This window comes from Trichoderma evansii (genome assembly GCF_050947405.1).
Source record: "Trichoderma evansii strain SZMC 28006 chromosome Unknown GGI43scaffold_6, whole genome shotgun sequence".
In the NCBI taxonomy this organism is placed as follows: domain Eukaryota; kingdom Fungi; phylum Ascomycota; class Sordariomycetes; order Hypocreales; family Hypocreaceae; genus Trichoderma; species Trichoderma evansii.
The window spans coordinates 1,081,575-1,108,463 of record NW_028145200.1 but is presented as its reverse complement, the minus strand read 5'-3'; the positions used below and the strand labels follow the sequence as shown (position 1 = coordinate 1,108,463).

The following is a 26,889-nucleotide window of genomic DNA, read 5'->3' as shown; positions in this document are numbered from 1 at the left end:
TAAACAGTCGATAGCAGTGCTACAAACTGGCCACAACAAACAATCAATATTTCATAAAAGGAAAAAGTTTACAATCATCATAGTGACAACGCACACTAAATTAGGTCCTGTGCTGGTATCGGGTGACGTTACCCGCAGATTACCCTTCTCAAGACATTCTTCGCACCGCAGCTCTCCAGCTTCAGAATTTTCTATCTTGAACTATTTCAGCAGCTTTATGCCTTTCAAAGTCATCGCTCATTTGCTTTTGGTTCTGGAATAATGAGAACTCCCGGTAGCGGAAGACAGCAGGGGTTGAAGCGCAAGCGAGTGGTAACTTCTTGTTCCGAATGCTATCGCAGAAAACAAAGGGTTACGAGCCACCACTGGGCAAGCTTTAACGGTGTCCAATTTGTCTAATATTCTTCTTAGTGCGATCGTAAAAATCCATGCAATAACTGCTTGGCGCGCAATATACCAAATAAATGCATATTTAACACTTCATTATCGTAAGTCGCTTTCAGCGTCTGTCTGCTATTAGCTCTGTTCCTCAATACCCGTTTCTAAAACCCTAGCGCTGGTGTTTAGGTCTCCTCCACCAGCTGAACAACAGCTATCGATATCAAAAGCTCAGCCTAGCTTTGAAAGGGAACTTGAAAATACTCAGGAAGCAGTGGATCTTGGGTATTCGCTGGTCTCTGGTAGCAATGCCTTTGTAGCCTTACAAGAGGTAGATATGTTATGATGTGACAGTAATCATTAACTAACCTTATATAGGTCCTTGGAAACGAAGAATTCCGAGAGATTTCGACTGCCTACAACGACGCGTCTCAGTTTAGTTCATCAAGAAGAGATATCGATAGCATTATTGCAAAGCTACCCCCGAGAACGGTCATTGTAGCCTTGGTTAATTTATTTTTCGATGAAGTAAACTCTCATTACTTCATCCTTGAAGAGTTCTATTTTAAAGAATTATTTTCACGTTGGCCACCAAAAGAAGAGGTAGAATCTGTCAAATATTTGACTTCCGTACAGCTCTCAACGGAATTACGGTATTTTCCCGCTTTACTTTTCCAAGTTATTGCTCTTTCACTACAATTCTTGCCACCTGATTGGAATGGTTTATCGGGTTTATCGTATAAACTTGCTACTTCACACACGTATAGCGATCTCGGTGATAGGCTGTTATATCTTTTGGAAAGACCCGGGCTTGCCATAACTGCGGTCCAAGCAGACTTTCTAAGATCATCGTGGTTAAAGAACTGCGGGAGGGCTGTTGAAGCTTGGCATACAGTTGGATATGCCATTAGGTACGTATAGCGCTCGTTCTACGAGAGTGCCTTTTAGACATTGATACCAGTACTCATTTCTTGATATTATTGAGTAGGCTTGCCCAGGAACTTGGATTGCATAGGCAGAAAGAAGTATATCAGTCAAGCAAAACTAATCTTGAAGAAACACTGAATTTGTTTTGGTATGAGCAAAACAAGAAACGCTTATGGATCAATCTATTCGTATGGGATGGGTAAGACAATGAAAATGTCTCTCTTCTTCTGTACTCAATGGCCTGACCCTTATAGTTATGTGGCTATGATTCTAGGCCGCCCTAGAATGATTCATATGGACGACTGTGATGCGGAGCCTCCCATGGATTGTAGCATACCTAAAAACCCCTCCACGGCAGTACCAATGACAGTGCGCCTCGAAGATAGCCCTAACGTCTCAACAGCCTCAGCGCCTCTTTTTCGCTATGCACTCGCCCGCAAAGTACATGAGATGCGAGCTCTCAAAGCTGATCGTCCTCGTCCAAAAGATTATTCTGTGGTACGAACACTCCACGAAGACATAATATCACTAGTGGAAGCATTGCCAGCATTTCTACGGCAGAAAAACCCGGATACTACTTGGGATCTGGATCATCCATACCTGCCGCAACTTCGTGAAGAATTACAAGTCATGGCAAATTTGTTCCTCATGACATTACATCGGCCACACATTATATCCAATTTGGAAAGTCGAAAAGCTGCTTTGCAAGTTTCACTCGAGACGCTTGATTGCCAACTGATCTCCTTTGCGCAAGCCAAACAGCATCAATATCACCTATTTGGACTCGCATTCTATACTATCGAAGCTTCACTCCTTATCTGTATTATCATGATTTTATTCCCACCACAGAACCACGAGACCAAACAGAAAGTCAGCCATAGCCTTCAACAAGCAATTGAGAGCCTCTCCGATATGAAGCCTTTCAACCCAATGGCTGCTTCGGGCTTGGATATCATCCAGCGTTGTTATCAGAGGATTAAAACAGCGTCTGAGCTTCCCAGTAGCGTATCTGATACAATATCAGCTCCTTCTGAGACGCCAGTTAATATCTTCCACAGTCTAATAGGGGATCTTAACCAAGAAGATCTTGTTGAACCCCAAAGTTCGCAACTCAATCAGACATATTGGTTGGATCAATTGAGCATTATTGATCCGTTCATTTCGGATCAGGATTCTGGTAATCTGTGGGAAAACTTTCTATTTGATTCATAGACGGGTCAAAGCACCAAAGATAGATTAAATGATTGATATAGGGGGTTGTTATTTAACATTCCAGCTTCGTTATTCAGCACCCCATCTGTAATTTAATGAGACGGTCAGTCTACTCATATATGTATTAAATACATTTAGTGGCCGTTCGCGACTTAACTGCAGCTGGGATGCTGAAGAATATAATTGAAACGTTGAATAGCAACTCCCTTGATATACTTCACACTGTACTGATCTTCAAGTAAGGCTCAATTACTTCGGTTACAGATTTTGACTTACCCATTGTTACATAAACTAAGTGCTTTTATTGACCGCTTTCACAACTCTCACGTCAAGTTGGTAATTGGAATCTCCAACCCCAAATTGTCTGTTGCTAATCGGTGCGAGGGGGCAATGGACTTCAGCCATCGGCCGAAAATTTCGGGATTAGTGTGCAAACCATATTGCTTTGCCCCCCACAGCATAAAATTTGGCCAAACTCTTAGCTTAAGTGGGACCTGCCATGAAATATATTGTCAAGATTATGAAAAAGCACTGGATTTGAACACATAATCGGCCGTAAGTGCTTATAGAAGGATCTCTTTTAGCAATAACAGTACAACCATCTCCACTAATAACTTTGTGCGGTTCATTATAGTTGGAAACTATGCCACTTTGAATTGAACCTGGAGTACTTTTGCCATTTCCTTGGGCTGTGGTGGTGGTTTGCATGAACCCCTTCAGATCTATACCAAAGCAGCGTCGTAGGCCCCAACTCGACAGTGAGCTGGATGAATACATATCCGCTTTAGGCCCACAAAAATGGAACAACCTCTGCCATGAGGTCGAAGTCCACGCACTACCGGAGAGCAGACAGCAGATATCTTGCGTTATTGGCGCCTACGCCCTTTATGAGCGCTGCAAGATTGGGTCCGTTGGAAGCGACATGCTGTATGTTGGTCAAATATTCGGACTATCAGAGTCTGTTGGCGATGACTGGGGCTTCGAAAGAGAGTGCTGACCAACTCGGACCTCTGAACATTCGACGAGATAACGAGAAGGCACAGCCTCTTATATATAATTTGGCCAGCCCCTAAGTAGCTTGCGACCCAAATCTTTATGCAAATTAAATCAGGGGCCTTAATGATTTTTGCTTCCTTTTAGTTTATGGATATCCAGCGAGGGAATAATTTTTGCGGCGTTGCTTGTGATTCCGCTTTGGCAGAAATAACGCCTGTTTATCTTGCGTAGTCAATGGTGGTGATACAATTAGTGGCGGAGGTTGGAACGTTATTCCAAGAGCAGAGGAATCTACAGAGTCGTTATCTTCCTGCACAAGCTCCATACAGCCTGACGAGCTTAAATACCAAGGCAATTTATACAACATTTATCATAATGTTTCATCCAGTATCAGCACTGAACTCGTCAATCTGGTCAAGAAAAGCATTGACGTTTCTGATTTCCCAGAGCACTTGTCTCAATATGAAAAAAAAGGTATGAAATTAATTAGATGCTACATAATCCTTTTGGATAATATATTTAATAGCTTAGGTAGCTACCTGAGAGCACTGGTGTTTTTCAGCCCGTCTATGTCTATTGACTTTGACTTGAGAGTCTGGCGGAGAGCAGACCATCTTTGGAAGAAAAGACTCAACACAGAGCAAGTTAACTAACTACAAATATAAAGAACAAGAGTCAGTTGGTAGGAAGATCAAATTTAAGTAGGAACACGAATGTATTCGGGAGGATTAGTATTAAGGCAGAGTCTTTTACAATTTATTTACATGCAATATATTAAAAAAGCATAGGTATACTACACTCGTTTAGAAATTTACGCTTTATACCTTTAACCCATAACTATCTAATTTATTACTCAGGGAGAGAAAATTCACCCTACGCTATACGCCCTATGAACCACGTCTTACTATGCATCATATCCAATTGCGGATCGAATACGGAGTAGTTTGGATTGTATGCAAGGCCCCTGGTTTGGCGCTGCAGTTAAAACTTTTCCAGAATATCCTTATTTCAAAAAAAGACAGGAAAAAAGATTCCCTAGCACCAGATACAAGCAGTTGAAATATGTTGAGAGATTTACTATTATACAAGAGGTCATTTTGGACAACCTTAATGGCCAAGTGACTCGGATTTAGTAGTCAAACTCTTCCACACATACGCGCTTTTTATCATTTTTTTTTTTTTGTGGCGATGGAACAGTGACATATGTTTATATCATCATAAAATCAGCTCAATATGCCTTTTGGAGGGATAATATAGCAAAAAAAGAATACGGCCCGAGGATGACGGCAGCAGTGACGATCACGATGATGCCAGGTAAAGGACGTCGAGAATATGAATAGATATCCATGAATTCTTTCCGGAAAAACACAGCATTAGTCACATCTAACTTTTATTACTCGAGAATAGTGATCGGTCTTGCCGAGATGACTCGAATATCGGTAATAAGATCTTCAGTTGGACGGTAAAAGTCTCCATTAGGATGCTTGCCGTTGGTCACTGTGGATACGCGGGCCGATGGGATAGCTTGCTCCAGGAAGCCATCACGTCAGAAGATCACTAGTTACTGTACAGTACATATTTATACGAAAAGCGGAATGAGATCTTTAAATTCAGTTTGAGGGCATTTTTTGGGATTTCAATGGCTTTGCAGCGTTTTTGGAGAAATCGATCAATGTGAACTTCTTAGCCATTAAGGAGGGATGGGCTGTCCGACAGGAAATAGGAGTAAATACTAGGCAACATACAGGTATACAGGTATACACTTCGTACATACCTATAACGTTAGATGCGGCGCATATTTTAGTGTACCAGAGCTATGGGTGTACCAGAAAGCTGGGCCCGATCGATCAGCCTCCAGCCATAGTTTGACAGCGGTTAACCGGCATCGGATGTTATCCTCCTTCGCTCAACGGTAGCTGGCTTACACCGAAGCTGAGGTGGCTGACAGGCGACCAATGGTGAGCTTCTTCGAGCACCATCGGTCTGGAAAGTGGCCTCAATTCTCTGATGCTAGTGAGCGAGCTAACCAAGTGAAGTCGCTATAGAAGTCGAGAACAGCCATCGCCGTCAAGAAGATTTTAAGAGATCAAGAGCTGAAGTAAAATATGGGTTGATGGCGCAAAGTTTATTTATTGCCTTCGCCGACGTGGAGCAACGAGGTCCTTTGTCCGTAATCCCCACCGGGCCGAATATGCTATAGAAGAAAAGAAAGTTCTAAGTCATTGCGGAACTCTTTCTTGTGCCTCTTTGTCTTTATTCTTAAAGAACATTCCTTCGCTCAATTGGCACAAAGTATCTGCGGAAAGCCGCGCAGGTCTGATTCCAATTGCCGGCGCAAGCAATAAGACTAGCGATAAGCGCGCTTCGTCCAAGTCCCGATAATTCGCCTTGCAATAGCGGCCATGAGCTTCAAAATAATCGGCGTTCACGTTCAATTTATTGGAGATGATTGACTGACTCTTTTGAACACACCATGGACTTCCCGGGACCTCCGCCGCCTGGAATTGATCTCCAAGAGAATAGGGCAGATGATCTTATTGGAGCATGGGCCTCGACTTGGAGTTTGGCTGTGATAGCGGTAATCCTGCGCATTATCTGTCGAAAACTGGTAAAGGTCCGATTATGGCTGGATGATTGGCTTATTATCATCTCTTTGGTATACACTATCCCTCTCTCCCAGACCTGCTAAAGATCTCCTATGCTTGCCGAAGAAAGCTTACTAACAGGATCCATATAGATATTTTCCGGCGGGTTCATGTTTACAGTCAGCGCCTATAGTAAGTTAATCGCATATACTTCTGTGTCTCAGATAGCGAAAACGTCTCATGGCTAACAAGCTCTCAGTGGTGAACCATGGCTTCTGCAAGCATATATGGGCCAGCCCTCCAGACGCTGGTAGAGATTGGGCGTTGGGGTTATTCACCACCGAATTCACTTATACGATGGCACTCTGCACGATTAAATTGTCAATTATTACATTCTACTGGCGAATCTTCACCATTCGGCTGCTGGATAAAATACTCCTTGGGATTTTGGCTACTATGGTTATCTGCTGGGGAGTAGGTTCTGTATGCTCGAGCCCTTTTCTCCGTCGTTTATTAAAGTTGTGTTTTGACCTTTGAGAGATAAAAGGCTAACCCATTGGCAGATGATAACATCAGTATTTCAATGCATACCGATATCTGCTCTCTGGAACCAGTTTGATCCGGTAAACCCGCCGGACCCATCTACATTCGAATGCAGTGTCAAGGTCCACCCCTTTTTTATTGGAAAGGCTGTTCCGCATATCGCGACAGATATTCTTATTTTGATCTTCCCAATCCCTTACATTTGGAATCTTCAATTGCGCTTATCACAAAAAATTGGAATGTCTATCATCTTTTGCTTGGGAACTTTGTAAGGCTTCCACCTCTGTCAAATGTACCGAACCCATTCTGATATCACCCTAGTGTCACGGCAGTTTCGATTGTCAGATTCGTTTACGTCCTTGAGCTAGACCTCGATTCAGCTGATGTTACGTGGGAGGAGTGCACAGAAATGAAATGGACTGGAGTTGAAGTGTTTGTTGGCACGGTCTGTGGTATGTTTGGCTGCTCTCGCATTTCTTCTTGTCTCTCTTAATAAATATATCGCTAATGGAACTCAACCAGCTTGCCTGCCATCTCTTAAGCCTCTATTTAATCTCGTCCTCTACGGTAGAGTTTATCCAAAGTCGAGTCATAGATCCAATACATCTGATGCACAAACGATTCTTGAGATAGCGGAAGCAACCAAGCGGCGATGTCAGCACCAGCATCGCGATGCTAGCATTCCAAGCGCATATTTATTTGCTTCAATGAGAGGCGCCATGGATCCACATACGTTTGAGCAACTTTCGGAAGCCGAAGCTTGTAGCGTACACGGTTGTACAGCCGGTGGCATCGAGATGGAGAGGCATGGGGAGAGTTCTAAAGAATCTCACCCAGACAAGGCGAACTATCAAGACGGCACATAATTACTATGAACAGAATGATGCCGTGTTTGTAAGAAGTTGGAAACACAAACAAGAGGACTCGATGGTCTTCTACTCTGTATATCTGTTGCGAAATACGATTCAGCCATAAATAGACATAGAAACATAGACAATAGGCTCATTCGCTTGTAAATTTCGATCAAGTTCAGTGGAGAAACAAGGATTAGACAGTGGTACATAGATGGTCAGGTGTTGACTAGTAGTAAGAGCGCTATAACATGACGAAATATTGAGCCTCAGATCTCACCACCTGATCACCTTTCAGTGGGGTTGGTCTCTATTTTCTTGTTATCCATATAATAACTCTCAATTCGAAAAGGATTTTTATAAGGCGGCTATCATCATGAACACTCCTACAGAACCTCATTCATGCGACCTCTGTCAAACAAGATTAACTCTCACATTCGGCAACTATTACTCTGACCAGGGTTGGTTCGAGCTCATAGAAGAAAATTATTACGCTACAGGAGAAGCTTACGTCTTTAATATCGCATATGACGAGGCATTATCGTTGGCCAACCAAGGCTGCAAATTATTCCAATGGCTTGTGACTCTGCGCCGAGACGACACTCACTCGGAGAGTTACTTGCGTGCTTACTTTGCGCACAACTCCAGAGAACAAATGGTGCTCGACTGGGTAGATGAGCTGGATGACCATATTGATGGTGGGACATTGGAGCGGAAACTAATCTTGTGTGCAGAAAGAAGGTGAGTTTTTGTGTTTTTGTACTTTGAGAGCAACTTCTTGCTATGCGCACACGGAAACTGAAATTGGCTAGTGAATTGGCTGCGAAAGAGGTTGCCTGTAGACCACCAAGCCTATTCCCAGCATCTAAAGAGACAATCATGACGATCAAAAACTGGCTTCAAGAATGTTCTGAAACACATTCAGAGTGCCAGCAGCTTCAGAATAATATCAAGTCCCCAGGACAGTTGGCTTCGGGACCTCGCCGTTTGTTACATCTTTCTGGAAACGCTTCCCATCCCCAAATACGGCTTCAAGAAAATCATCCTGGCAGTAAAGTGCCTCAATATATCGCTTTGAGTTACTGTTGGGGCGGAGATCAAGCTTTTAAACTTCTCAACGATCTTGTAAAGGTGTGGGTAAAGGATATGCCTCACGCTCAATTGCCGCAGACGATTAAAGACGCTATTCAAGTAACAATGTATCTGGGCATACAATATCTCTGGATCGACGCCCTGTGCATCATACAAGATTCAGATCAGGATAAAGCGGAGCAGATATCGTGCATGGCAGAGATCTATGAACAAGCACACGTTACTATTTCTGCTGCCAGAGCAACCGCCGTTCCTGAAGGCTTTCTACATAGTCGATATATTGATGGAGAGCAAGGATTTCGGATGCCATTTACATGTGAAGATGGACAACCAAGCGCGGTAATACTTTGGCAAGGCAGAGAGCCAGATGCATGGGAGCCCATCGACAAGCGATCCTGGTGTCTGCAAGAATCCATCTTATCGCCGCGAGTACTTGAATACGGTACACATAATATTAGGTACCATTGCGCTCGAAGTCGTTCCGATGAGTCCAAGTTGCAATCCGATGGCTGGATCGGACACTCTAAAACATTCGCCCAGCTAAACATGTCCCATCCGCTTACATCGAGTGTTGACTGGGCAAGTCTAGGAGACTCTTATAAATTCGTCCAAGTTTGGCAGACGCTGGTATCACATTATACTCGCCGTGGTCTGGGTTGGTATCAGGACAAACTCCTAGCCATCTCCGCAATAGCCAGAAAAATGAGCCGCAGTACCAGCAAGACTTACATGACAGGGCTATGGGCAGAATATCTAGGAGAGCTACTCTTATGGCATCCGAACCACGACCCAGATGCGCAAGAGACGCCACGTCGACACGCTACTTATGTTGCACCATCGTGGTCGTGGGGCTCATTCAGTGGCGAGATTGACTTTACGTTTGGATCAAGCTTGCATTTGCTAGAGCTTGTGAGTTACAAAGTGGTTACGACAATTGCAAATGACGAGTTTAGTGCGGTAACGGATGCGAGGCTAGAGATTAAGACGCTATTGTTTCGAGCGAGGATCCGAAAGGGATTTTACGGGTGGTCGTTGTGGGACGAGCAGACGAATGATGAGGTGGATGGGAGTATGAGGTTTGATGTAGCCGAGGATGTTGTTGATGGCGAAGTTGTGGAAGATGAGGAAATATTACTGGCACTCGTTATGTCTCAAGATGCGTTGCTTTTGAAGAAGAAGGCACTAGATTCTAGTGGCGATTTGTATAAAAGAATCGGGATATATAGAGAGGGACAGCGCTCGACGAATCGGCCACAATGGGAGATGGGCCAAGTGGTCATCATATAACTGAACAGTACATGTATCAACCTTGGTAAATAAATAGTAGAAAAGGCTATTATTACGCCTTCCCAGCTGCATATGATACAATGCCCACTCCCCCAATCCCCCAATTCCAATCCTCATCCTCCCCCTCCCCCACACGGACACCGTCAAGAAATAGCGTGTGCACGTGAAATGGTGTGCGAGGCCGAGAATCCGCCGCCCCACGCCGATGACCCGCGTTCTATAGCAATTACAAAGCGACGCTTTTCGGGTCAACATCTCATTTAAATGTGAATAAAATTGAAGTGAGAGACTTATACCCTCATTGAAATTTGTTTGGAATTGTTAATTGTTTGATACTCAATTCGTACTGCGGTTGCTGCTGCTGCTGCTTTCCAAAATGAGGTCGCATCAGTCTCTCCGATTGGCCAGTCGGCGACTGCAGAGGCCATTTCTGGCATATAAACCAACATCACCACTAACCGCATCATCAGCTCATACAACACATTCTCGTCTCTTCTCCTCATCATCTTCTCTCTTCTCAGGTTCTCCCGCGCCCTCAAATCCAGCCCTCAACTTCCCCTGCCTCGACAAAATCGAGTCTCGCTCCGCACAGCTCAGCGCCAACCCCAACGCTCGCACATCCTCATCATCATCAACCGCCGGCCCTGAACCCGCATACACATCTGGCGTCACGCTCAACTACCACTGCAAAGATCCTCTGCTTCTTGACTGGGGCGGCATTCTTCCTTCCTTCAACATTGCCTACGAATCATGGGGCCAACTCAACGCCGACCGCTCCAACGTCATCCTCCTCCATACCGGCCTATCAGCCTCATCTCATGCTCATTCCACGGAAGCAAACCCAGCTCCCGGCTGGTGGGAGAAATTCATCGGCCCGGGAGCTCCCCTCGATACTGACCGCTTCCACATCATTTGCACAAACGTCATCGGCGGCTGCTACGGCTCTACAGGACCCGGCAGCGTCGACCCGGCCAACGGCGAGACATATGCCACACGCTTCCCCATCCTGACCATGCAGGACATGGTGCGCGCACAGTTCCGCCTGCTGGACCACCTCGGCATCGATCGCCTCTACGCCAGCGTCGGCTCTAGCATGGGCGGCATGCAGTCCCTCGCCGCGGCGGTGCTGTTCCCGGAGCGAGTTTCGCGGGTAGCCACCATCAGCGGCTGCGCCAGGAGCCACCCGTACAGCATTGCCATGCGACACACGCAGCGCCAAGTGCTGATGATGGACCCGAATTGGAACCGCGGCTTCTACTACGGTCGGGTGCCGCCTCACGCAGGCATGAAGCTGGCCCGAGAGATCGCCACTGTTACATACCGATCCGGTCCCGAGTGGGAGCAGCGTTTCGGCCGGCGGAGGGCCGATCCCAGCAAACCCCCGGCGCTTTGCCCGGACTTCCTCATTGAGACATATCTCGACCACGCTGGTGAGAAGTGGTGCCTCACATATGATCCCAACAGCTTGCTGTACGTCAGCAAGGCCATGGACCTCTTTGACCTCGGCTACGAGAACCAGATCAGCACTCAGTCTCGCCGTGCCGCTCGAAAGGACGCCCTCGCCGCCGGCGAATACGCTGAACCCGCTGATCCTCAGTGCAGCCTCACTCTGCCCAGCGAGCCTTACCAAGAGCAGCCCGATTCATTCTCCCAAAGCAGCACCGAGTTTGACGGAAACTCAGACTCTCCCTCATCACCAGCAAACCCAGCATCATCTCGACCTCCCGAAGACTTGATTCGCGGCCTGTCTCCCCTCCGCGACATTCCCACGCTCGTCATGGGCGTTGCTAGCGACATCCTCTTCCCGGCATGGCAGCAGCGTGAGATTGCCGAGTCTTTGCGCTTGAGCGGAAACCGTAGCGTCACACACGTAGAGCTCAGCGAAGAGACAAGTTTGTTCGGCCACGACACATTTTTGCTGGATTTGAAAAATGTAGGAGGTAACTTACGGCTGTTTTTGAACTAGACGTGGAAAAAAGGGGGAGTGGGCGTAAAGTGAACGGTTTTTTTTATAGAGCATTGTATATTCTTTCTTCTTTACACAATATTTTCTTCCAAAAGTATAGTATATTCTGGAATCTGCTATTTAGCACACATGGCGTTGTTGGATCCAAATATTGAACATCATCCTTTTGCAACATCCTATGCATATACATGTATATATATCCTGTGCCAAAAATTCTTCGGTATACTAATACAATCCCCCTCTTACAAATAGAAAACAGCACCTCTTTCCCGTAAGTAGCCAAACAATTTCTCCGATAATCGACTCAATACTAGCCCAGCTGGTAATTATGGAATGTACGTTCTGTACAGGTAATAATGAATGACGTGAATGAAAAAATATTTTTTTGGAAAAAGAAAAACCAACGCTTGCAAAAGCATCAAAAACAAACCCTGCTCCGTCATCCCATGTCAACACGGTCGTTAAGTACAACAAGAAAAGCTAGGGAAAAAAAAACAAAGAGAAAGGAAATGTGACTGGGTTGAAAGGAATTTTTTTTAAATAAATGTCGATCCTGAAGGAGAATACAGGCTAGCTGGTGTCAATGGGCCCTTCTCTCTCATAAGCGGTGGTAAGTTGATAGGCGAAGGAGTTGGTCGTGGAGGTGCCTTTTTTGCTTCAACACGTATTACCGGGCTTGACTTTGCGCTAGGGCCTGCCACGTCATGGATGGAAAATTCGTTCGCAAGAGGCGACGGTTGGGGAGCATCATAAGATATCTCAAATGACTTGGCCAGATCTTCGCTCGTTGCTGATATGGCCTTTTCAAGAGATGGGAATGTTGGGCTGGGAATTCGCGGCGCAATATCGGATGTAGGGGTAGAGATAGACCAGCTTGGTGAGGTTGGGGGTTGGCCCTTGGGAGTGCGTGGTGGCTTTGGCAGTGGAGAGTTTCGTGTATCTGACCGGTCAAATCCAAAGTTTCCCCATTTGGAAAATGGGCGAGGGCTTCGTTCCTCAGCCCGTCTCTCTGGGGAGTCTTCAACAGGTATCAGCGGTCGAGGAGGCTGCCGCCCTCGAGGAAGCCCTTTCATCACGGGAAAGTCGCCCTCCATAGGGGTTCTGGCAGCAAAAGGGCTCAGGGGCACTCGGTCTCGGTCCATGGGTGGTCGTGGCGCCTCCGCTGTCCGCATATAGTTACCTTCATCCGCAGCAGGTCCATACGGCGATCGGGGGCTCTCCATGCGGGCAGCAAGGCTCGGGAATGCGGCCTGCTGTAGCGGCTGTGGAGGGCCGCGGGCACGAGATTCAGTTGTCATTCGTGAATTAAAGCCTTGAGGAGGAGTGGGCCCGAACGAGTTCAAAACCGATGCCAGTGAGTTTGGAGCTTCCATTGTCACCTGAGAGGGCCTTCGGATATTTTGTCGAGGGCTTTCGACGCCAGCGGAAACAGCAGAAGGCGATGGCAGCGGTTGCTGCGCTGGTGTAGACGGCAAAGGATCATCGGGTATTGCCACTTGGAGTCGTTGAGGGCTGAAAGCCCGCTCTCGCTGATAGGGCTGAAATTGCCTTTGTTGCACTATAGGCGAGGTGAATGGCGATGCTATGAGCGAATCAATTGGTGATTCAATTGGTGATGCAATTGGCGATGCCAAAGATGCCGTATCGCTTAGCTCACTTTGTTCATCCTGTTCACTCATTACATCGCCCGCAGCACCTTCAACATCTTCAGCACTCATGCCATTCTCATTGATCACAGCACTTTCAACTTCTTCAACGTTTTCAATATCCTTGAACGGATGTGGTCGCTCCATTTGGATTGGGCTCTGCACCAGCTCCAGTCCAAGTGTTCCAACAGCCACAGTCTGCTGCTTCGCTATCCCATCACCAAAGTCGAAATCAGAAAAATTGCCTGCAAGGCCTTCCACACGATGCTGCTGCTGTTGGCGGTGCTTTTCAAGTTCTTCTTCCTCGACAACCATTGTGAAGCTTCTCCTCCGAGACGATAGAAATGTCAACGTATCTCGTTTTGCATGGACGTTTTGCACAACTGGTGATCCCCGTGTATCTTCGCTTTTGCGCGATGTTGACGAGGATGGGCTGGGAAGCATAGCGGGACCGGGTCCATTGGTGAATCCTGGAACGATGAACTGTTGTGTCTGGTTTACACCTGCTTTCGTGTCTATTTCCTCATATACTTCCATGTCTGCTTCTGCGCCTGCATCTTCATCAGCCGGAGACATGGGAGGCCATTGCTCTTCTGTTTCGACCGACTGGGGAGGCGATGGATATCCAGCGTACCCCGAACCACGAATTCCAACATCGGGTCCAGGTTCACCAAATTCGTCAAACTCCTCCAATCCGGCCAGGCTATCAGAATCCTTCGTTGGTTCTGGTTCTGGCTCCGGATCTTGCTCCGGCTCCGGCTCGGCTCTCAGATCAGACTGACTTAATGGGCTCTTGCTTCCTGCTGCTTGTATACTACCACCTCCTGTGGATTTTGAAGTACTTCCAGACTTTTTGTTAAAACGAACATCGAGAGGATCTATCGAACCAGACTGTCTCGAGCCCGCAGGCAGTGGTGGCACCTTATCTACACCAAAAGGATTCGGTACAGCAAGGTTGGTCATACTCGCATTCGGTTTCATCCAAGGCTTGAAGCCTCCGCCGTCGAGACCATGCCGCAAGCTGCCCATGCTCGGTTTCCGGGGCGCTGTGAGATCGACCATGGATAACGCTGCCGGCACGCCTTTGAGGGTAGCGCGCCAGCCCAAATTTCGTGCAGTCGATGTCGAGGAGCCCGACCGTGAGGAGGTCTGCTGGGGCGGTGGGAATTTGAAGCTGTCATTGGGGCTGTTTTTACCATATCGCTGGTTTGACTGCTGGGATACTTGCTTTTTGTCGGATTGCTTGCTCCTGTGGCAGAGAACGTGGTTAGTTGCGATGGAAATCCCATAAAACAATATGGTAAGAAACCAAGTCGCAGGGCATCTTACTGAGACTTCTTTTTGTCGCCGCCGAATCTGAGGCCGAAAAACGACACCATCTTGAAGCGACTGCGGTCCAAGCCAACACCGTCAACACTTCCCCCAAGCAAAAATTCACCCGCTTATTCTGCAATCTCTGAAGTCGTCGTCTCTGCCTTGGCTACCCAGAGGTGCCATCAACAGACGGGAAGGCTCCCCTCTCCCGACGACTCTGTATGATTGCGATTTGCCCTTTCGATATGATGTGTAATGTTGTATAGCCTGGTATGGCACGATAGTACGGTGTATGTTCTGCCTCGAAGCTTCGTATGCGTTATTCGATGTGCTATTTGCGATTGGTTGTACGTTTCTCGTCGTAGGCTTGTCTGTCTGTCTGCCTTGTCTATAGTATCTCTAGATTGAAAACTGGGTGGAAAAAGAGCGAAACAAAAGGAACGGACGTGCCCAGTCTGACACAGCGGGGACAGCAACGGTAACAATAGGAAAATGAGGGATAGGCTACCGCGCGACCAGCCGCAGAATGAATCAAAAGTAGAGGCCGAAAACAACGAAGTCTCAGAGGCCGGCGACTCGTCGATAAGAGATTGAGGTCAAACAGAAAAGAGTGGGAGAAACCTGAGGCAGCAGGCAAATCCGCAGCCTGAGACGCTATACCGCTGGGCACATGCAAGGTACCGTTACCTGCTGCTAGCACCAGTCAGTTTATTGAACTCGCATCAACTCCCAATAATAACAGACTGGCCAGGGCCGTTGTCCTTCTCCACGAGGCGGCCACGGGGAAGCGAGGATACGGATTGACGTGTGCCGCCGAGCCGGCCAAGGGCAGCAAAGTCCTGGTACCTCGCAGCAATCTAATTCGTAGTGCCTGTGTGTGCCTGGGCCTGTGCTCGAGCTACACACAAGCTCTCGTTCACGGTCCCCGTCTGGGTGGATCGAGGGCATCGCGTCTCGCAATTTGCTGGTGTTCACAGCAAAAGCTGTGCAACGGCGCTATTGGCAGGTACAGGGCCTCTTGCTCAGGGCCCCTGTCAGGGCCTCCGGGGCTCCTCCGCGCGCTAGACAGCGCTACGCCAATTGAGACGATGGCGACGCGCAGGGCACCCATCCCTAGAAAGAGGGATCTGCTGCGAGCGATTTGAACGTAGGTACCAGTACGACCTCGAGCACGGCAGCTTGCAATCGAGGTGCCCAGGAAGAGGTTGCATCGAAATTAAAGTGTGCTGGGGAGGCAGCACCATCGCCTACAGTGCATGCAAGATATACTGTACACGCGATCAGGGAACGTTTGCCCGCATAATCATGGCAATATCCAGCAGAAGGCTCCATGTAGAGACAGAGAGAGCTTGCGTGCCCAATGGCTCCAGTCCCATTTGCTCGCATAAACTGGCGCTTACAGTACCAGTAATACTCGTACTGTTACCTGGCGATGACAGCGGCCCAAACGAGCGACTCTCACCGCTAGCGTCTACTAAAAGAACGTTGTCCGCTGTCTTCTAGCGCCAAGGGCCCCTTGCAGCAGCCCTCAATTGGCGACGCCCTTGCCCTGGCGCCCTCCCGGTTGGTTGGCCAGTGCCCAGTTGCCCCTGAAGCTAATGCACGTCTTTGGGCGGTTCGGCCGTTTATGCACATGTTTTTTTCTTTCGCTGCCTGCATGGGCGGTCGAGAGCAAAAGAGGGGGATTCAAGAAAAAAAACTAAGAACAAGAACGGAAAGCAAGAGAGTATAAGAGAGAATTGCGTGAGGGGAAGGCTCCTCGATTCGATTAGCGTTGTGCGGGTAGAGGAAGAAGATGAGGATGAGAGAGAAAGCAAAGCTCGAGATATTATTAGAACCAACCAAGACCATCCAGCAACGACGAAACTCTTTTGATCCAGTTTGTTTTTTTCGGATGCAAACTTTGCTGTACTGTAGGTAGTGGTACAAAGCCCGTAGCCGCAGAGACGACTCAAACAGGTTTCTTAGTGGGCTCGACCTCTATTACGACTGAACACACGGCTCACCTTACCAGCGATCGGTGCATGATAGCATAAGAGGATCCTCCACTATTAGGTCATCCCAATATATCGCTTCCATGCTCATTTCTCCATTTGCGGTAGATAATTGTAGCCAAGACTTGCCCCCAGCAAAAGTAGCCTTCCGCGTAATCCTAATACATGGTGCTAGCAGCTCGCTGCTTACAAGTGCTCGCAAGCTGCCCCGACCGTGTGTTCATTAGAGAGTAAGCTGATTTCACGGTGTAAGCAAATAAGTATCTTTTCTTTCCAGGCCAATGAATACAAAGGTATGTTTGCTATTTTACGCTAAACAATTATCAAGGAAACAAATTCGCATCAAAACACCAAACAAAAACACATCAAATCCGTTTTCCTGAAACGCCATCAAGATCATACCCAAATCCTGTCCACGCACGTAGAAGAGCAGTCGTGCTTATAGTAAAAGCATATGAACAACATCGGACCCTTTCTCTTCTCTAATCCACAGCATCACAGCTAGTGTCGGCATTTAAGCCTGCAGCTCCATATCAATTACAATCTTTTCCATCTCTGAAATCCTTGTCAGGATACCCAGTAAGCTAGCCGGCCGGCCAACGAAATACCCGCAGACATGGGCATATCGAAGCAATAGTTGCTCGCCATGTTCTCGGCAGCATCCTATACGGGCTGAATCGATGCGGGCGTATTGTTCCACGTGAATGCTCGTGCTCCAAGGGAGCTTAGAGCGCAAAAGGAGTCGCCCAAAAAGGAAACGCATAGCTGTTGATGCCGTATCGTATCCAAGGCTGCGGTCCAAGTCGAACGGTAGCCCTGAGTCTAATCTTGCATCCCTGAGGTCGATTGATACGTCACAAGTATCGTTGCCAACTTGACAAAGTGCCGTTGGGTGGCGGAGGTGAGCTTCGGTTTAAAGCTGGTCAAGTAGCTTCCGTCTTCTCCTCTCGAGGAGCTCCATCTGAACATCCTCCAGCGTTGGCAGTGCCCAGCCATGGCCATCACCACTATCCCCAGGCAACGGTTCCCAGCCGTCGGGAGCTTTTTGTGACCCTGTTGCTAGGAGATTGGCCAGTGCCTCTCTTTCTTTCTCGGCTTCGTATTGTAGCAGTGCGTCGTCCTCTTCGTTGGGAGCATAACCGTAATATGCCGCATCCACGTTTTTTCTCAAATCTTTGCTTGTCTCCAGTGGCTTATCCTCCTTCTTCTTGGACTGCGCGGCCTCAAACAGCTCCTTGACTCCAGGCAATTCTTTCGCTCGCCCAAAGTATTTGTAGCCTTTCCCTCCTCCGGGTATTTCTCTGCCCTGCTCGTCGTACATCTTTCCTCCTCCTCTCATATAGTTGGGCCCGCCTAAATTCCGTATCTGCACCTCCCACATGTGCTTCTCGCGCATCAATTTATTGATTTCATCGTTGAGATCGCGGATCTGGTAATCGCTCAGCACAGGCTCCTGGATCCGAGAAACCTTGCGCGAGATCTCTTTGAGGACTTGGCCACGCCATTTCTCGCATGAGGGGATCGAGTCGACTTCGGTGATGACCTTGGGGCGGCGTGTTCGTCCGGCGTCAATGATGCCCAAATCTGCTGCTTGCGCTTCGCGGAAGCGAAAGAGCATAGACTGGGCTTTTTCCGAATTTCGAGCCTATCAAGACTGTCAGCAAAATGCATACAAAGAAGATATATGTCTCGTAATTGGCAGCTACTTACCATGTTGACAGCTTGCTAGCAAAATGAGGGCCAAGAGTTCGCAAAGGGTGGTAGCTGCTTGCCAGGCGGTAGCTCACTCGGGAACTTTATTCAATGTGCACACGCAGCCTCGCGCATACGCTGTGGCTGTTATGCACTAGCCACACGCGTATCCACTTTAAATTCTCAGCCTCGCACGCCACCATGACGGCTAACTCACTCATAGAGCTACCCTATCTAAGTTCCAACTCTTCGTAGATTTGATTAGATGTTTAGTTCTTTGGGTTTGAGATGTAGCTGCATCTATTTACGCATTTCTATTTGTAAAATTCCCTTTTTCTAACTTCCATACTCACTCTCAGCGCATCTTCTTCGCATATCCCATGAGCTAAACGTAGATAAATTTCAGTTTAATAACATGTAGCTTTCATTCAATCCACCACGTAAAACGTCTTGGCCTCCCGAACTATCCCCGCGCATTTGCCAAGAAATTGTCGATAAGCATCTCCATAAACAGGGTATGAACTAGGCGTTAATGTACCTTGATAAGAAGAACTTTTGTTTCCAAAGAGTGCTATTGTGTGATGATTATTCAAGTAGCATCGCTAGTCACTATGCCACCAACTCCGCACGCATTATCAACTGCCAAGCCAGATCTTGATTGGACCACCCTATCAATACTACCGGTTTATAGGCCAGATGAAGCAGGTGGGAATTAAGCCGGTTAAAAACAATAAGCATAACAGTAGAGAACTGAACTAAGTCTATCTGCGGGCTTTCGACGTGCAGGGGATATTTGAACATTCGATCGTCTTGGGAGCGGGGTTATTTCACGTCCATGTCGGCTACGATATTTGTTTGACAAACACTATAAGATAGAGCCATACATAATAGCAATGGGTTTAAGAGTTCTCGGGTTATTGAAGAGCCTTTATATCTAAATCCAAGCGAATAGTGTTGGAAGGTAGTAGCAATGTCTGTCTACAGGGCACGCCGCCTCACAGTAGGGGCTTCTGCTTTTGTAGCAGTGCTTTGTCTTGAGCTTCTTAGCCTCCCAGTCGACGCATTATCGAAAACCTCATGGAAAGCTCCTTTTGTGCCTATTGACCCCCAAGCTTGGGTAAATCCTGATGATATGACTTGGGATGACTTCAAGGCACCGCCTGGTACTCAATGGAATGATGTGACAAAGAGAGGCTCAAGTCGCAACTTCAACATCGCTTTGATAGCTGTAGACTATAGCGACGAGACTTTTGTTGTCACTAGAGAGCCCAATTCGACAGTCTTTGGCAATCCCTTACCGATAGTATCTGGTATTGCTAGAGAAGATGTACCTGCGTATTACCGCGACTTACTTAACAAGCCTATCGACCTAAACCGCGGGCATACGATGCATGAATATTGGATGGAAGACTCTCATGGTCGATATGGTGTCGACTTGACATCCTTTGGGCCGTATCGCATGCCTGCTTTGTCGTACCAGTACGGTGTAGACGATGGCTTCAATCATGGAGCGTGTCCTACGAATAATTGCAATCGAGATATCCGAACAGATGCATATGCAGCTTGGCGAGCAGAAGTTGGAAACAGTACGAGTAACTCGTTTGAGCTCGTATTTATACTCTCTGCTGGACAAGACGAATCGTCAACTTGGCAAGAGTTTGGCGAGATGAAATTTTCTTCGCCCGAGGATGTTCCCGATGAATTTGGACCTCCGAAGAGCGTTAATGGCTCTTCATCGCTGCCAAATTATGCATCAACTCGATATGTCCCCTGGACGTCGTGGGCATCGGCATCTACCATTTGGCCAAACGCTGGTGGCGGTTCGTCGACTCAATGTGAAAGCTCGGGAATGGGAACATATGCTCATGAGCTTAGCCACTTGTTGAATATTGGTGATAATTATAATAACCCGTACGGTATTCCTCTGCGGCGAGATTATACCGGGCCATACTCAATGATGTCTCGAGGATCGTTCAATGGCCCTGGAGGTCCGCATACACGTTATCAAATTCCAGCGCTACAAGGAGGCTCAATGGGCTCTTTGCATACTGTTAGGGACAAACTCGTTCTGGGACTCATCTCTAATGATACCATTGTTCGTATATCGAGAGATGCTTTGGCAGAATCAGGCCCTGTGGTGGCACAAATCACCGCCCGATCTGTCGTATCTGAGCTCATTGGTTTGAGAGTCGACATTAGTCGAGATCTTTCACCTGCATGCAATGTTTCTAGCGACGTGCTTTGCGATGGAGGTGGCTACAATACCTATGATATTGAGGTTATTGATAGAATGGGGGCCGATTCATTTCAACCTGACTCCGGCGTTATGATTAGCAAGACAAGAAACAGCAATACACAACCATTCCAGTGGACTATCGATGCGAACCCCGAGGATATTAAGCTTGTTGACTTTACGCGACCCAATGGGACAGCCGCTATGATTACGATGGGCGACTATCGCCAACTAGCGGATGCATTATTCCACGCCGGCACTGGGTCTGGCAGTAAATACGAGTTTGTGGATGAGGCCAATAGCCTTCATTTTTACATCTTGAATGTCCACAGGGATGAAACCGGCGTGCTCTCCTATACCGTAGGCGCAAGATCTCTCGCCGACGCTAGCTCCAGCGAATACGGGATCCGGATGACTTCCGGCGTGCCACTTGCACACGATAAGAGCAGTTCGACTACTGGGGGCATCTTTTGTGAATTCAAGCTCACAAATAACGGCACATATTCTGGTTCCCGTAAAGGCCATGCTCAAGTTTTATCAGATCACCTTGAGTGGGAAATTTTCCGCCTAAAGGCTGATATCAAGGGTGTTGGTTGGAAGGTGGCCTTGCCAAATGCTGTGATTCCGTTGAAATACGGAAAAGCAGCAAAGGCCTACGTGGCGGTGGGCGCAGACATGCACGCGAAGGATGCTGTTGGGATAGTGAAACTGACGGCTACATCGGAGTCGGACCCAACCGTGGTGGCGACGTCGTTTTGCAAAGTTAACAAGCATCGTGTAGCTGAGCGGCTCGTATTAAATTAACTGACAAGGTTGTAAACGCACCATTGGAGAATTTAGACTGTGATGTGAATAAGCTTATGTGACTGCCGTAGGATTCGATGCTGTCTTGATAGTACGCTGTGTGTATGAGGCCATCAAGGAGAGTAGAGCTGGCACTCTATGGAAATGCTGTTTTTCTCGACGAAGCAAATGTAACCTCCTGAGCACCATAGCGGTCAAAGAGTCGGTGGCTGTGTGGAGTAGCAGTCGATGCATGTAACCTAACCTGTTGATTTGGGTTAGAAAGAGGAGATGCGGACGGGAGCATGTCACCGGCCGAAGATTAGTGATTTCCCATCGCTTGTTGTACAGCATAGAAGCTTCAGTGTCTTGATATTTTTTCTCATTAGACCAAAAAATAAAATGCCTCTCTAAGCTGTGTGCCCCAGCCTCGCATTAAAATAGAGTTGCCAAGTCTAATATTGACATTGTCGCATGCAGAAATAGCCTGCAAAACAAGCTTTTCTTAGTGTCACTCCTAGAAACAACATTGCCAAGAAGGGATATCTCGGGGAGAGCCACCGATCGACAACTCTATTGTCAACGTCAGCAGATGACGTTCTAGAGCCCAAGGGCGAAGCAAGGGCTAATTCCATGCTGCTACACTCTCTTTGAAGGGGACAAGGAAAGCCGCAGGCTGTGTCATGTTTCATATCCATGTCTGCTATTCGTGCATATACGAAGAACGAGGTAGTGTGGATCGTATGGCCATTAGGTAGTAGGCGGCAGCATACATGTATTGATGATACCGCATGGCGGCTCTTTTGTTCTTCTCCCCTCACTTAAGACTACATACAGCTGAATTGTGGCAGGACTAAACTTTGAAAGCAGATGATAATATATAGCATTTAAAAAGAATGACGTAGAACGTAGAGATGTGAGACTGCAGAAACGTGAGACGACGACGAATCATTCCAGCCATGCCGCTAGTTGCTTTGCATAGCCTCAACAATGATACGAGTACCCTGGAAATTGAGATACCTCTGGGTGGCATGCGCTTTCGTGTACGTAACAGTCTCTGGCGTTTGGTTAGCACTCGGCTCGGGGAATTTGGACTTGTGCAATGCAGGCAATGATTGACCATGGCTAGTATCTCTGGCGGAGACGCTGCTGACTTGTGCACTAATAATACCAGGAATATTAAAAAACAAAGACGATCAAATCTCACTCATAGCTTGGAGAGACTTGCAGTTCACTAATCGCCTCTATTCTGTGCCTTGAACATAAGACTATTATTAGACTTATTGTAATACACGTAGTATATTAGGGTAGATGCCCTCTCTGCGGTTAAATGCCTGCACGACTAGCCTCTCGCCAAGATACCACACACAACGTGTCTGGGATGATGGGCTGTTTTGGCCCCCCAACCATATGCCAAACCGCAATAGCGCCACGCAAAGGGAAATCTAGGCGGGCTTCTAGCAGATGGGAAAACTCTTGGCATCAATAGCCTTCAGGAACGGATGCTGCGGGCTGCGGAGAGGCGGCCAATCCTAGCGCTGCTTAGTGGCAATCTTTTGCGATCAACTAACGACAGATAGTGCGCCTTTAGTCAATTATTAATGACTAGGTAGGATTTACCGACATTGAATCAATGTTTTGCGGCTTGACTCTGACCTCCCCCAGGCATCATCATTTGATCCTTCCATCGCTGCTGCTGTCGTGGCACCCCCTTTTGCGCTCTCGTCAGTCTCGTTTTCCCCTCGCCAATCCATTTGCATGCAGCGCCCCAGAAATATCTCCGATTAGGGCCTCCTTCCAGCGCATTAGGCGGGTCGTTGTGAAATTGTGGGAAAATTAGCCGTAGCGGGATTGGATGCACCAAAAACGCTGCCTGTCTGCATTTCTGCACTAACTGTTCCCCCCCTACTAGCGCGGTCGCGGCGCGCAGTTGGACCTGGAATTGCACGCTGACCTTTTTGGGCGCCTCCCTTTGCACGACGAGGCGGCGTCTGGACTGGACTGGACTTCCCTCTTCCACCTCGCAGGCAGTCGACGAGATTCGCCAGGCGACGCGAGAGCGAGAGCGACAACAACAGCAGCGACACCCGCGGACGCAGACGCAGACGCAGACGCAGACACAATGTTGATCAGTTTCGGCAGCAACAAGTACGCCGTGCACTCGCTGCTCGGCGGCTCCATCCTCTTCATCGCGCTGCTGATCTACGTCTGGAACGTCCACCTGCTTCCCGGACCAGGCGATGGCATCCACGGCCACAAAGGGCCAGGAGGGCCAGGAGGACCAGGAGGACCAGGAGGACCACCTCCACCAGGAAAGCTAGGAAGGCCACATGGGCCAGGAGGCGACAAAACCAAACCACCACCAAAGAAACCATCCGTGGCCGACAACTGTCCTCAGGGCACGATGCGGCACGGAAACTCGACATACTGCGTGCCCAAGGAGGTTGGCGGCGTCACTTGGAAGCGTCCTGCCGAGGCGAAGAAAATCATGGGACTGATCTTTTACGGTCGTCGCGAAACCGTTTCCATTCTGGATTGTTATTTGAAGGTACGGCGCAGATCAATGAACAATTTATTTCCAAGATCCAGTATCAGCATACTAACTCGAAATGGTGGAAACAATAGCGCAATTTGGCCAAGAACGGAGGCATACTTGACGGTGTCATCTTCCTCCAGCGAACAGATAAGGAAAAGGATCTCAAGTTCCTTGACAAACTACTGGAGAGCGAATCTGATTACGAGAAATGGACCATTGACATGAGCAAGGGCGGCTACGCCTCCGCCTACGATAATATTCAAGATGACGTTTTGTATGTCAAGATGGACGACGATATTGTATGAATGACCCCAGAAGAAGAAAGCAACGTCAATGGTGGATTGAATCATGAGCTAACATGCTTTGCCAGGTCTACATCGAAGACTCCGTCATCCCCTCCATCGTCACGACCCGAGCTGAACACCCTGAATACTACGTCGTCTCCGCCAATGTCATCAACCAACCGCTTATTAGCTGGATTCACTGGAACCTTGGCGCCATCAAGCCCTATATGCCCGAGCTCAATAAGGCGTACCCTGCGCCAAAGCCTGGCAGCAAGTTGGATTGGCGACCATCCCTGTTACCCTCTTGGGACGGACCTGACGATTTCGAGGTTATTGACTGGAACCCTCCCGACCACCAGAAACATCGATGGCTACCCATGAAGGGCCTGAACGATCACATCCTTGACCGCACTCCTATTCATGAGACGCAGTACGACGCTTTTGGAACTGGCTGGAAGAAGTGGCAGATTGCCGCTCAAGAGCACTATAGCTTATTTGAGAACATTGAGAACGATAACCTCCATCAGTATCGCTTTGGGACTTGGGATTTCCAACTGAGGCGCATGGGAATTCAGTTTACTGTCATGATGGGCAAGGACATTAACCAGGCCAAGCCAATTGACGCTGACGATGAGCATCATTTTGCCGTCAGAATGCCTGAGAGGACTGGAAGACGTTAGTTGCTTGCTTTCTAAGAATATGCTCCTGTGAGATGGTGCTAACAACGTGATCAACAGATGCTGTTGCCGATGGCGGCGGTGTGGTTGCCCATTACAGCTTTGGCGCCCAAGCCGGCAAAGAACGAATTGAGCAGACCGATATTCTCGAACGCTACAGAGTCTACGCCGAAGACATGGTTTGCAAAGATCCTATGCTATGGGACCCCGTCATGAATAAGCACTCTGATTAACGCCAAGACTTGAAATGTCTGCGTTTTTCTCCTTTTCTTTTTCGACGACACGTGTATTATGTACATCCTGTACGCATATTTCGGAGCAACGTCTTCTTTTTTCCTCGGCGAATACGGAGTTGGGAGTACGGTTTTATTATTTGAAAGGGTGTTTTTAAGAACACTGAAAAGAGATGCAGAAGCTTTCGGCATTACAAGGGAGAAAAATATTCATAATGGAACGATGAGCGAGGGAAAGAAGCGGTCAATTTAATTGGCATATTATTATTTTTGGTTCTGGGCGATACCCTTTGTCACCTGGTTACAGAAGCACAGCATTTTAATACTTAGAATGGCGGCGCTGGGTATATATCGTTTTTCATAGACATGAAAGCCTTGTTTTTGGATATGATGCTTTTCTTTTCACTTGGCTTTTGGTTTAAGGCGTGAGTGTGCTTTTTGTGCTGTGAATGGAGATGGGAGTCCAAAATAGGGAGGGGAGAGCAACAATAAAAAAAAAATGTTAACATCTACTTTCGTCATGAAAATGTAATATTGCGTCCATCTTGCACATATTCTGGAGGTATTTTCTACTAGAGATCAATAAAAATTGATATCATAGTATACTGTTCTTCCCATTCAACCTTACATCTGTATCCCAACAAAATTGGGAGTGCCGTCTGCTGGGCATCATTTTTATGGTGATTGTTCCCTGTCTTGCGTCTAGTATAAGCCTCAGTACTTTTTATCATCTAATTCGGTGTCTTCCAAAGACGATGTAGCTTCCAGCAGCTTCCTGCAGGTCCACAGCCAACACGCGCTATAACACCCAATAGCCAGTAGATCCTACCCTTCACAGCCTTACTTCTTCACAGCCAATTATCGACCTTGCAAAGTTTGGGCGTCAAGAATATCCCCGCCTTCAAGCTGAAGCTATCGCCATGATGTTCGCCAGACTAGGTGGGCGACCAGCTGCCTCGATCGTTACATCCGGCGCTCTTGGTCGATTGAGCGTACAGCGGCGGTTTCCGATATCTGCTATAAATATCCAGAGGCAGCGCAGCTACGCTAAAGAGAGCGCAGGATCTGGAGGGAAGGCGGAAAAGAAGAAAAAGAAGAAGAAAAGAAAGAAGGAGGGGGCGGTGGAAGTCAAGCCTGATAAAAACATATTGTCGAAGATACTAGGCGCAGTGAATATCACGCTGGGGGGACCGAATGCTGTACCAATCGAAGCCTACCCAAGCGATGTAACAGAGGAGCAAAGACCGACCTTATCAGCCGAGCAGGAAGCCTTGGTTTCACTCGCGCTGGAGGGCCACAACATATTCTATACGGGCTCAGCCGGCTGTGGAAAGTCTACGGTCTTGAGAGCTATTCGAGATCGCTTTGACGCAGTGGATAAATATGTCCATGTGCTGGCTCCGACAGGCAAGGTGGCACTGGCCAACGGAGGCAGAACAACTTGGTCTTTCGCTGGCTGGACACCCAACTCGCATAAAATGAGCCTATCTGAGATGAAGAACCCTTTTTCTAGACGCAACGACCAGCTGTTCAGGCGTCTGGCAAAGGTCGAAACAATTATTATTGATGAGATAAGCATGATCGAGAACGTGCACTTTGAACGACTGAACGAACTTATGAAGGCTGTAAAGGGCTCTCCGTTTCCGTTTGGAGGTATTCA

General features: G+C 47.7%; 8 protein-coding genes across 8 annotated transcripts; 6 read left to right on the top strand and 2 right to left on the bottom strand.

Moving 5' to 3' along the window:
• Positions 1-151: 151 nt before the first annotated feature.
• On the top strand, positions 152-2,719 carry GGI43DRAFT_401440 (transcription factor domain-containing protein). The gene is made up of 6 exons (XM_083205574.1): positions 152-351; positions 412-488; positions 568-709; positions 757-1,289; positions 1,367-1,504; positions 1,560-2,719. The coding sequence occupies exons 1-6, from the start codon at positions 262-264 to the stop codon at positions 2,515-2,517; spliced, it is 1,938 nt and encodes a 645-aa protein (XP_083062232.1). The 5' UTR covers positions 152-261; the 3' UTR covers positions 2,518-2,719.
• A 3,244-nt stretch (positions 2,720-5,963) lies between these two features.
• Positions 5,964-7,662, top strand: GGI43DRAFT_433237 (uncharacterized protein). Its single transcript, XM_083209707.1, has 6 exons — positions 5,964-6,169; positions 6,251-6,290; positions 6,358-6,581; positions 6,662-6,909; positions 6,963-7,093; positions 7,164-7,662. Exons 1-6 carry the CDS (start codon positions 5,987-5,989, stop codon positions 7,505-7,507), a joined length of 1,170 nt encoding a protein of 389 aa, XP_083062231.1. The 5' UTR covers positions 5,964-5,986; the 3' UTR covers positions 7,508-7,662.
• Positions 7,663-7,808: 146 nt separating this feature from the next.
• GGI43DRAFT_433229 (HET domain-containing protein) lies at positions 7,809-9,957 on the top strand. Its single transcript, XM_083209706.1, has 2 exons — positions 7,809-8,233; positions 8,305-9,957. The coding sequence occupies exons 1-2, from the start codon at positions 7,869-7,871 to the stop codon at positions 9,869-9,871; spliced, it is 1,932 nt and encodes a 643-aa protein (XP_083062230.1). The 5' UTR covers positions 7,809-7,868; the 3' UTR covers positions 9,872-9,957.
• Positions 9,958-10,108: 151 nt separating this feature from the next.
• GGI43DRAFT_334789 (Alpha/Beta hydrolase protein) lies at positions 10,109-12,015 on the top strand. Its single transcript, XM_083202030.1, has one exon. It carries the CDS (start codon positions 10,248-10,250, stop codon positions 11,835-11,837), a length of 1,590 nt encoding a protein of 529 aa, XP_083062229.1. The 5' UTR covers positions 10,109-10,247; the 3' UTR covers positions 11,838-12,015.
• Positions 12,016-12,362: 347 nt separating this feature from the next.
• On the bottom strand, positions 12,363-15,183 carry GGI43DRAFT_334793 (uncharacterized protein). The gene is made up of 2 exons (XM_083202031.1): positions 14,813-15,183; positions 12,363-14,732 (listed from the first exon to the last, which is right to left on the bottom strand). The coding sequence occupies exons 1-2, from the start codon at positions 14,860-14,862 to the stop codon at positions 12,374-12,376; spliced, it is 2,409 nt and encodes an 802-aa protein (XP_083062228.1). The 5' UTR covers positions 14,863-15,183; the 3' UTR covers positions 12,363-12,373.
• Positions 15,184-17,056: 1,873 nt separating this feature from the next.
• Positions 17,057-19,048, bottom strand: GGI43DRAFT_401434 (Isy1-like splicing factor). The gene is made up of 2 exons (XM_083205573.1): positions 18,502-19,048; positions 17,057-18,436 (listed from the first exon to the last, which is right to left on the bottom strand). The coding sequence occupies exons 1-2, from the start codon at positions 18,502-18,504 to the stop codon at positions 17,705-17,707; spliced, it is 735 nt and encodes a 244-aa protein (XP_083062227.1). The 5' UTR covers positions 18,505-19,048; the 3' UTR covers positions 17,057-17,704.
• Positions 18,979-21,547, top strand: GGI43DRAFT_334736 (uncharacterized protein). The gene has a single exon (XM_083202029.1). It carries the CDS (start codon positions 19,454-19,456, stop codon positions 21,518-21,520), a length of 2,067 nt encoding a protein of 688 aa, XP_083062226.1. The 5' UTR covers positions 18,979-19,453; the 3' UTR covers positions 21,521-21,547.
• Positions 21,548-23,480: 1,933 nt separating this feature from the next.
• On the top strand, positions 23,481-25,392 carry GGI43DRAFT_334700 (uncharacterized protein). Its single transcript, XM_083202028.1, has 4 exons — positions 23,481-24,047; positions 24,125-24,334; positions 24,406-24,994; positions 25,057-25,392. The coding sequence occupies exons 1-4, from the start codon at positions 23,622-23,624 to the stop codon at positions 25,227-25,229; spliced, it is 1,398 nt and encodes a 465-aa protein (XP_083062225.1). The 5' UTR covers positions 23,481-23,621; the 3' UTR covers positions 25,230-25,392.
• Positions 25,393-26,889: the final 1,497 nt, after the last annotated feature.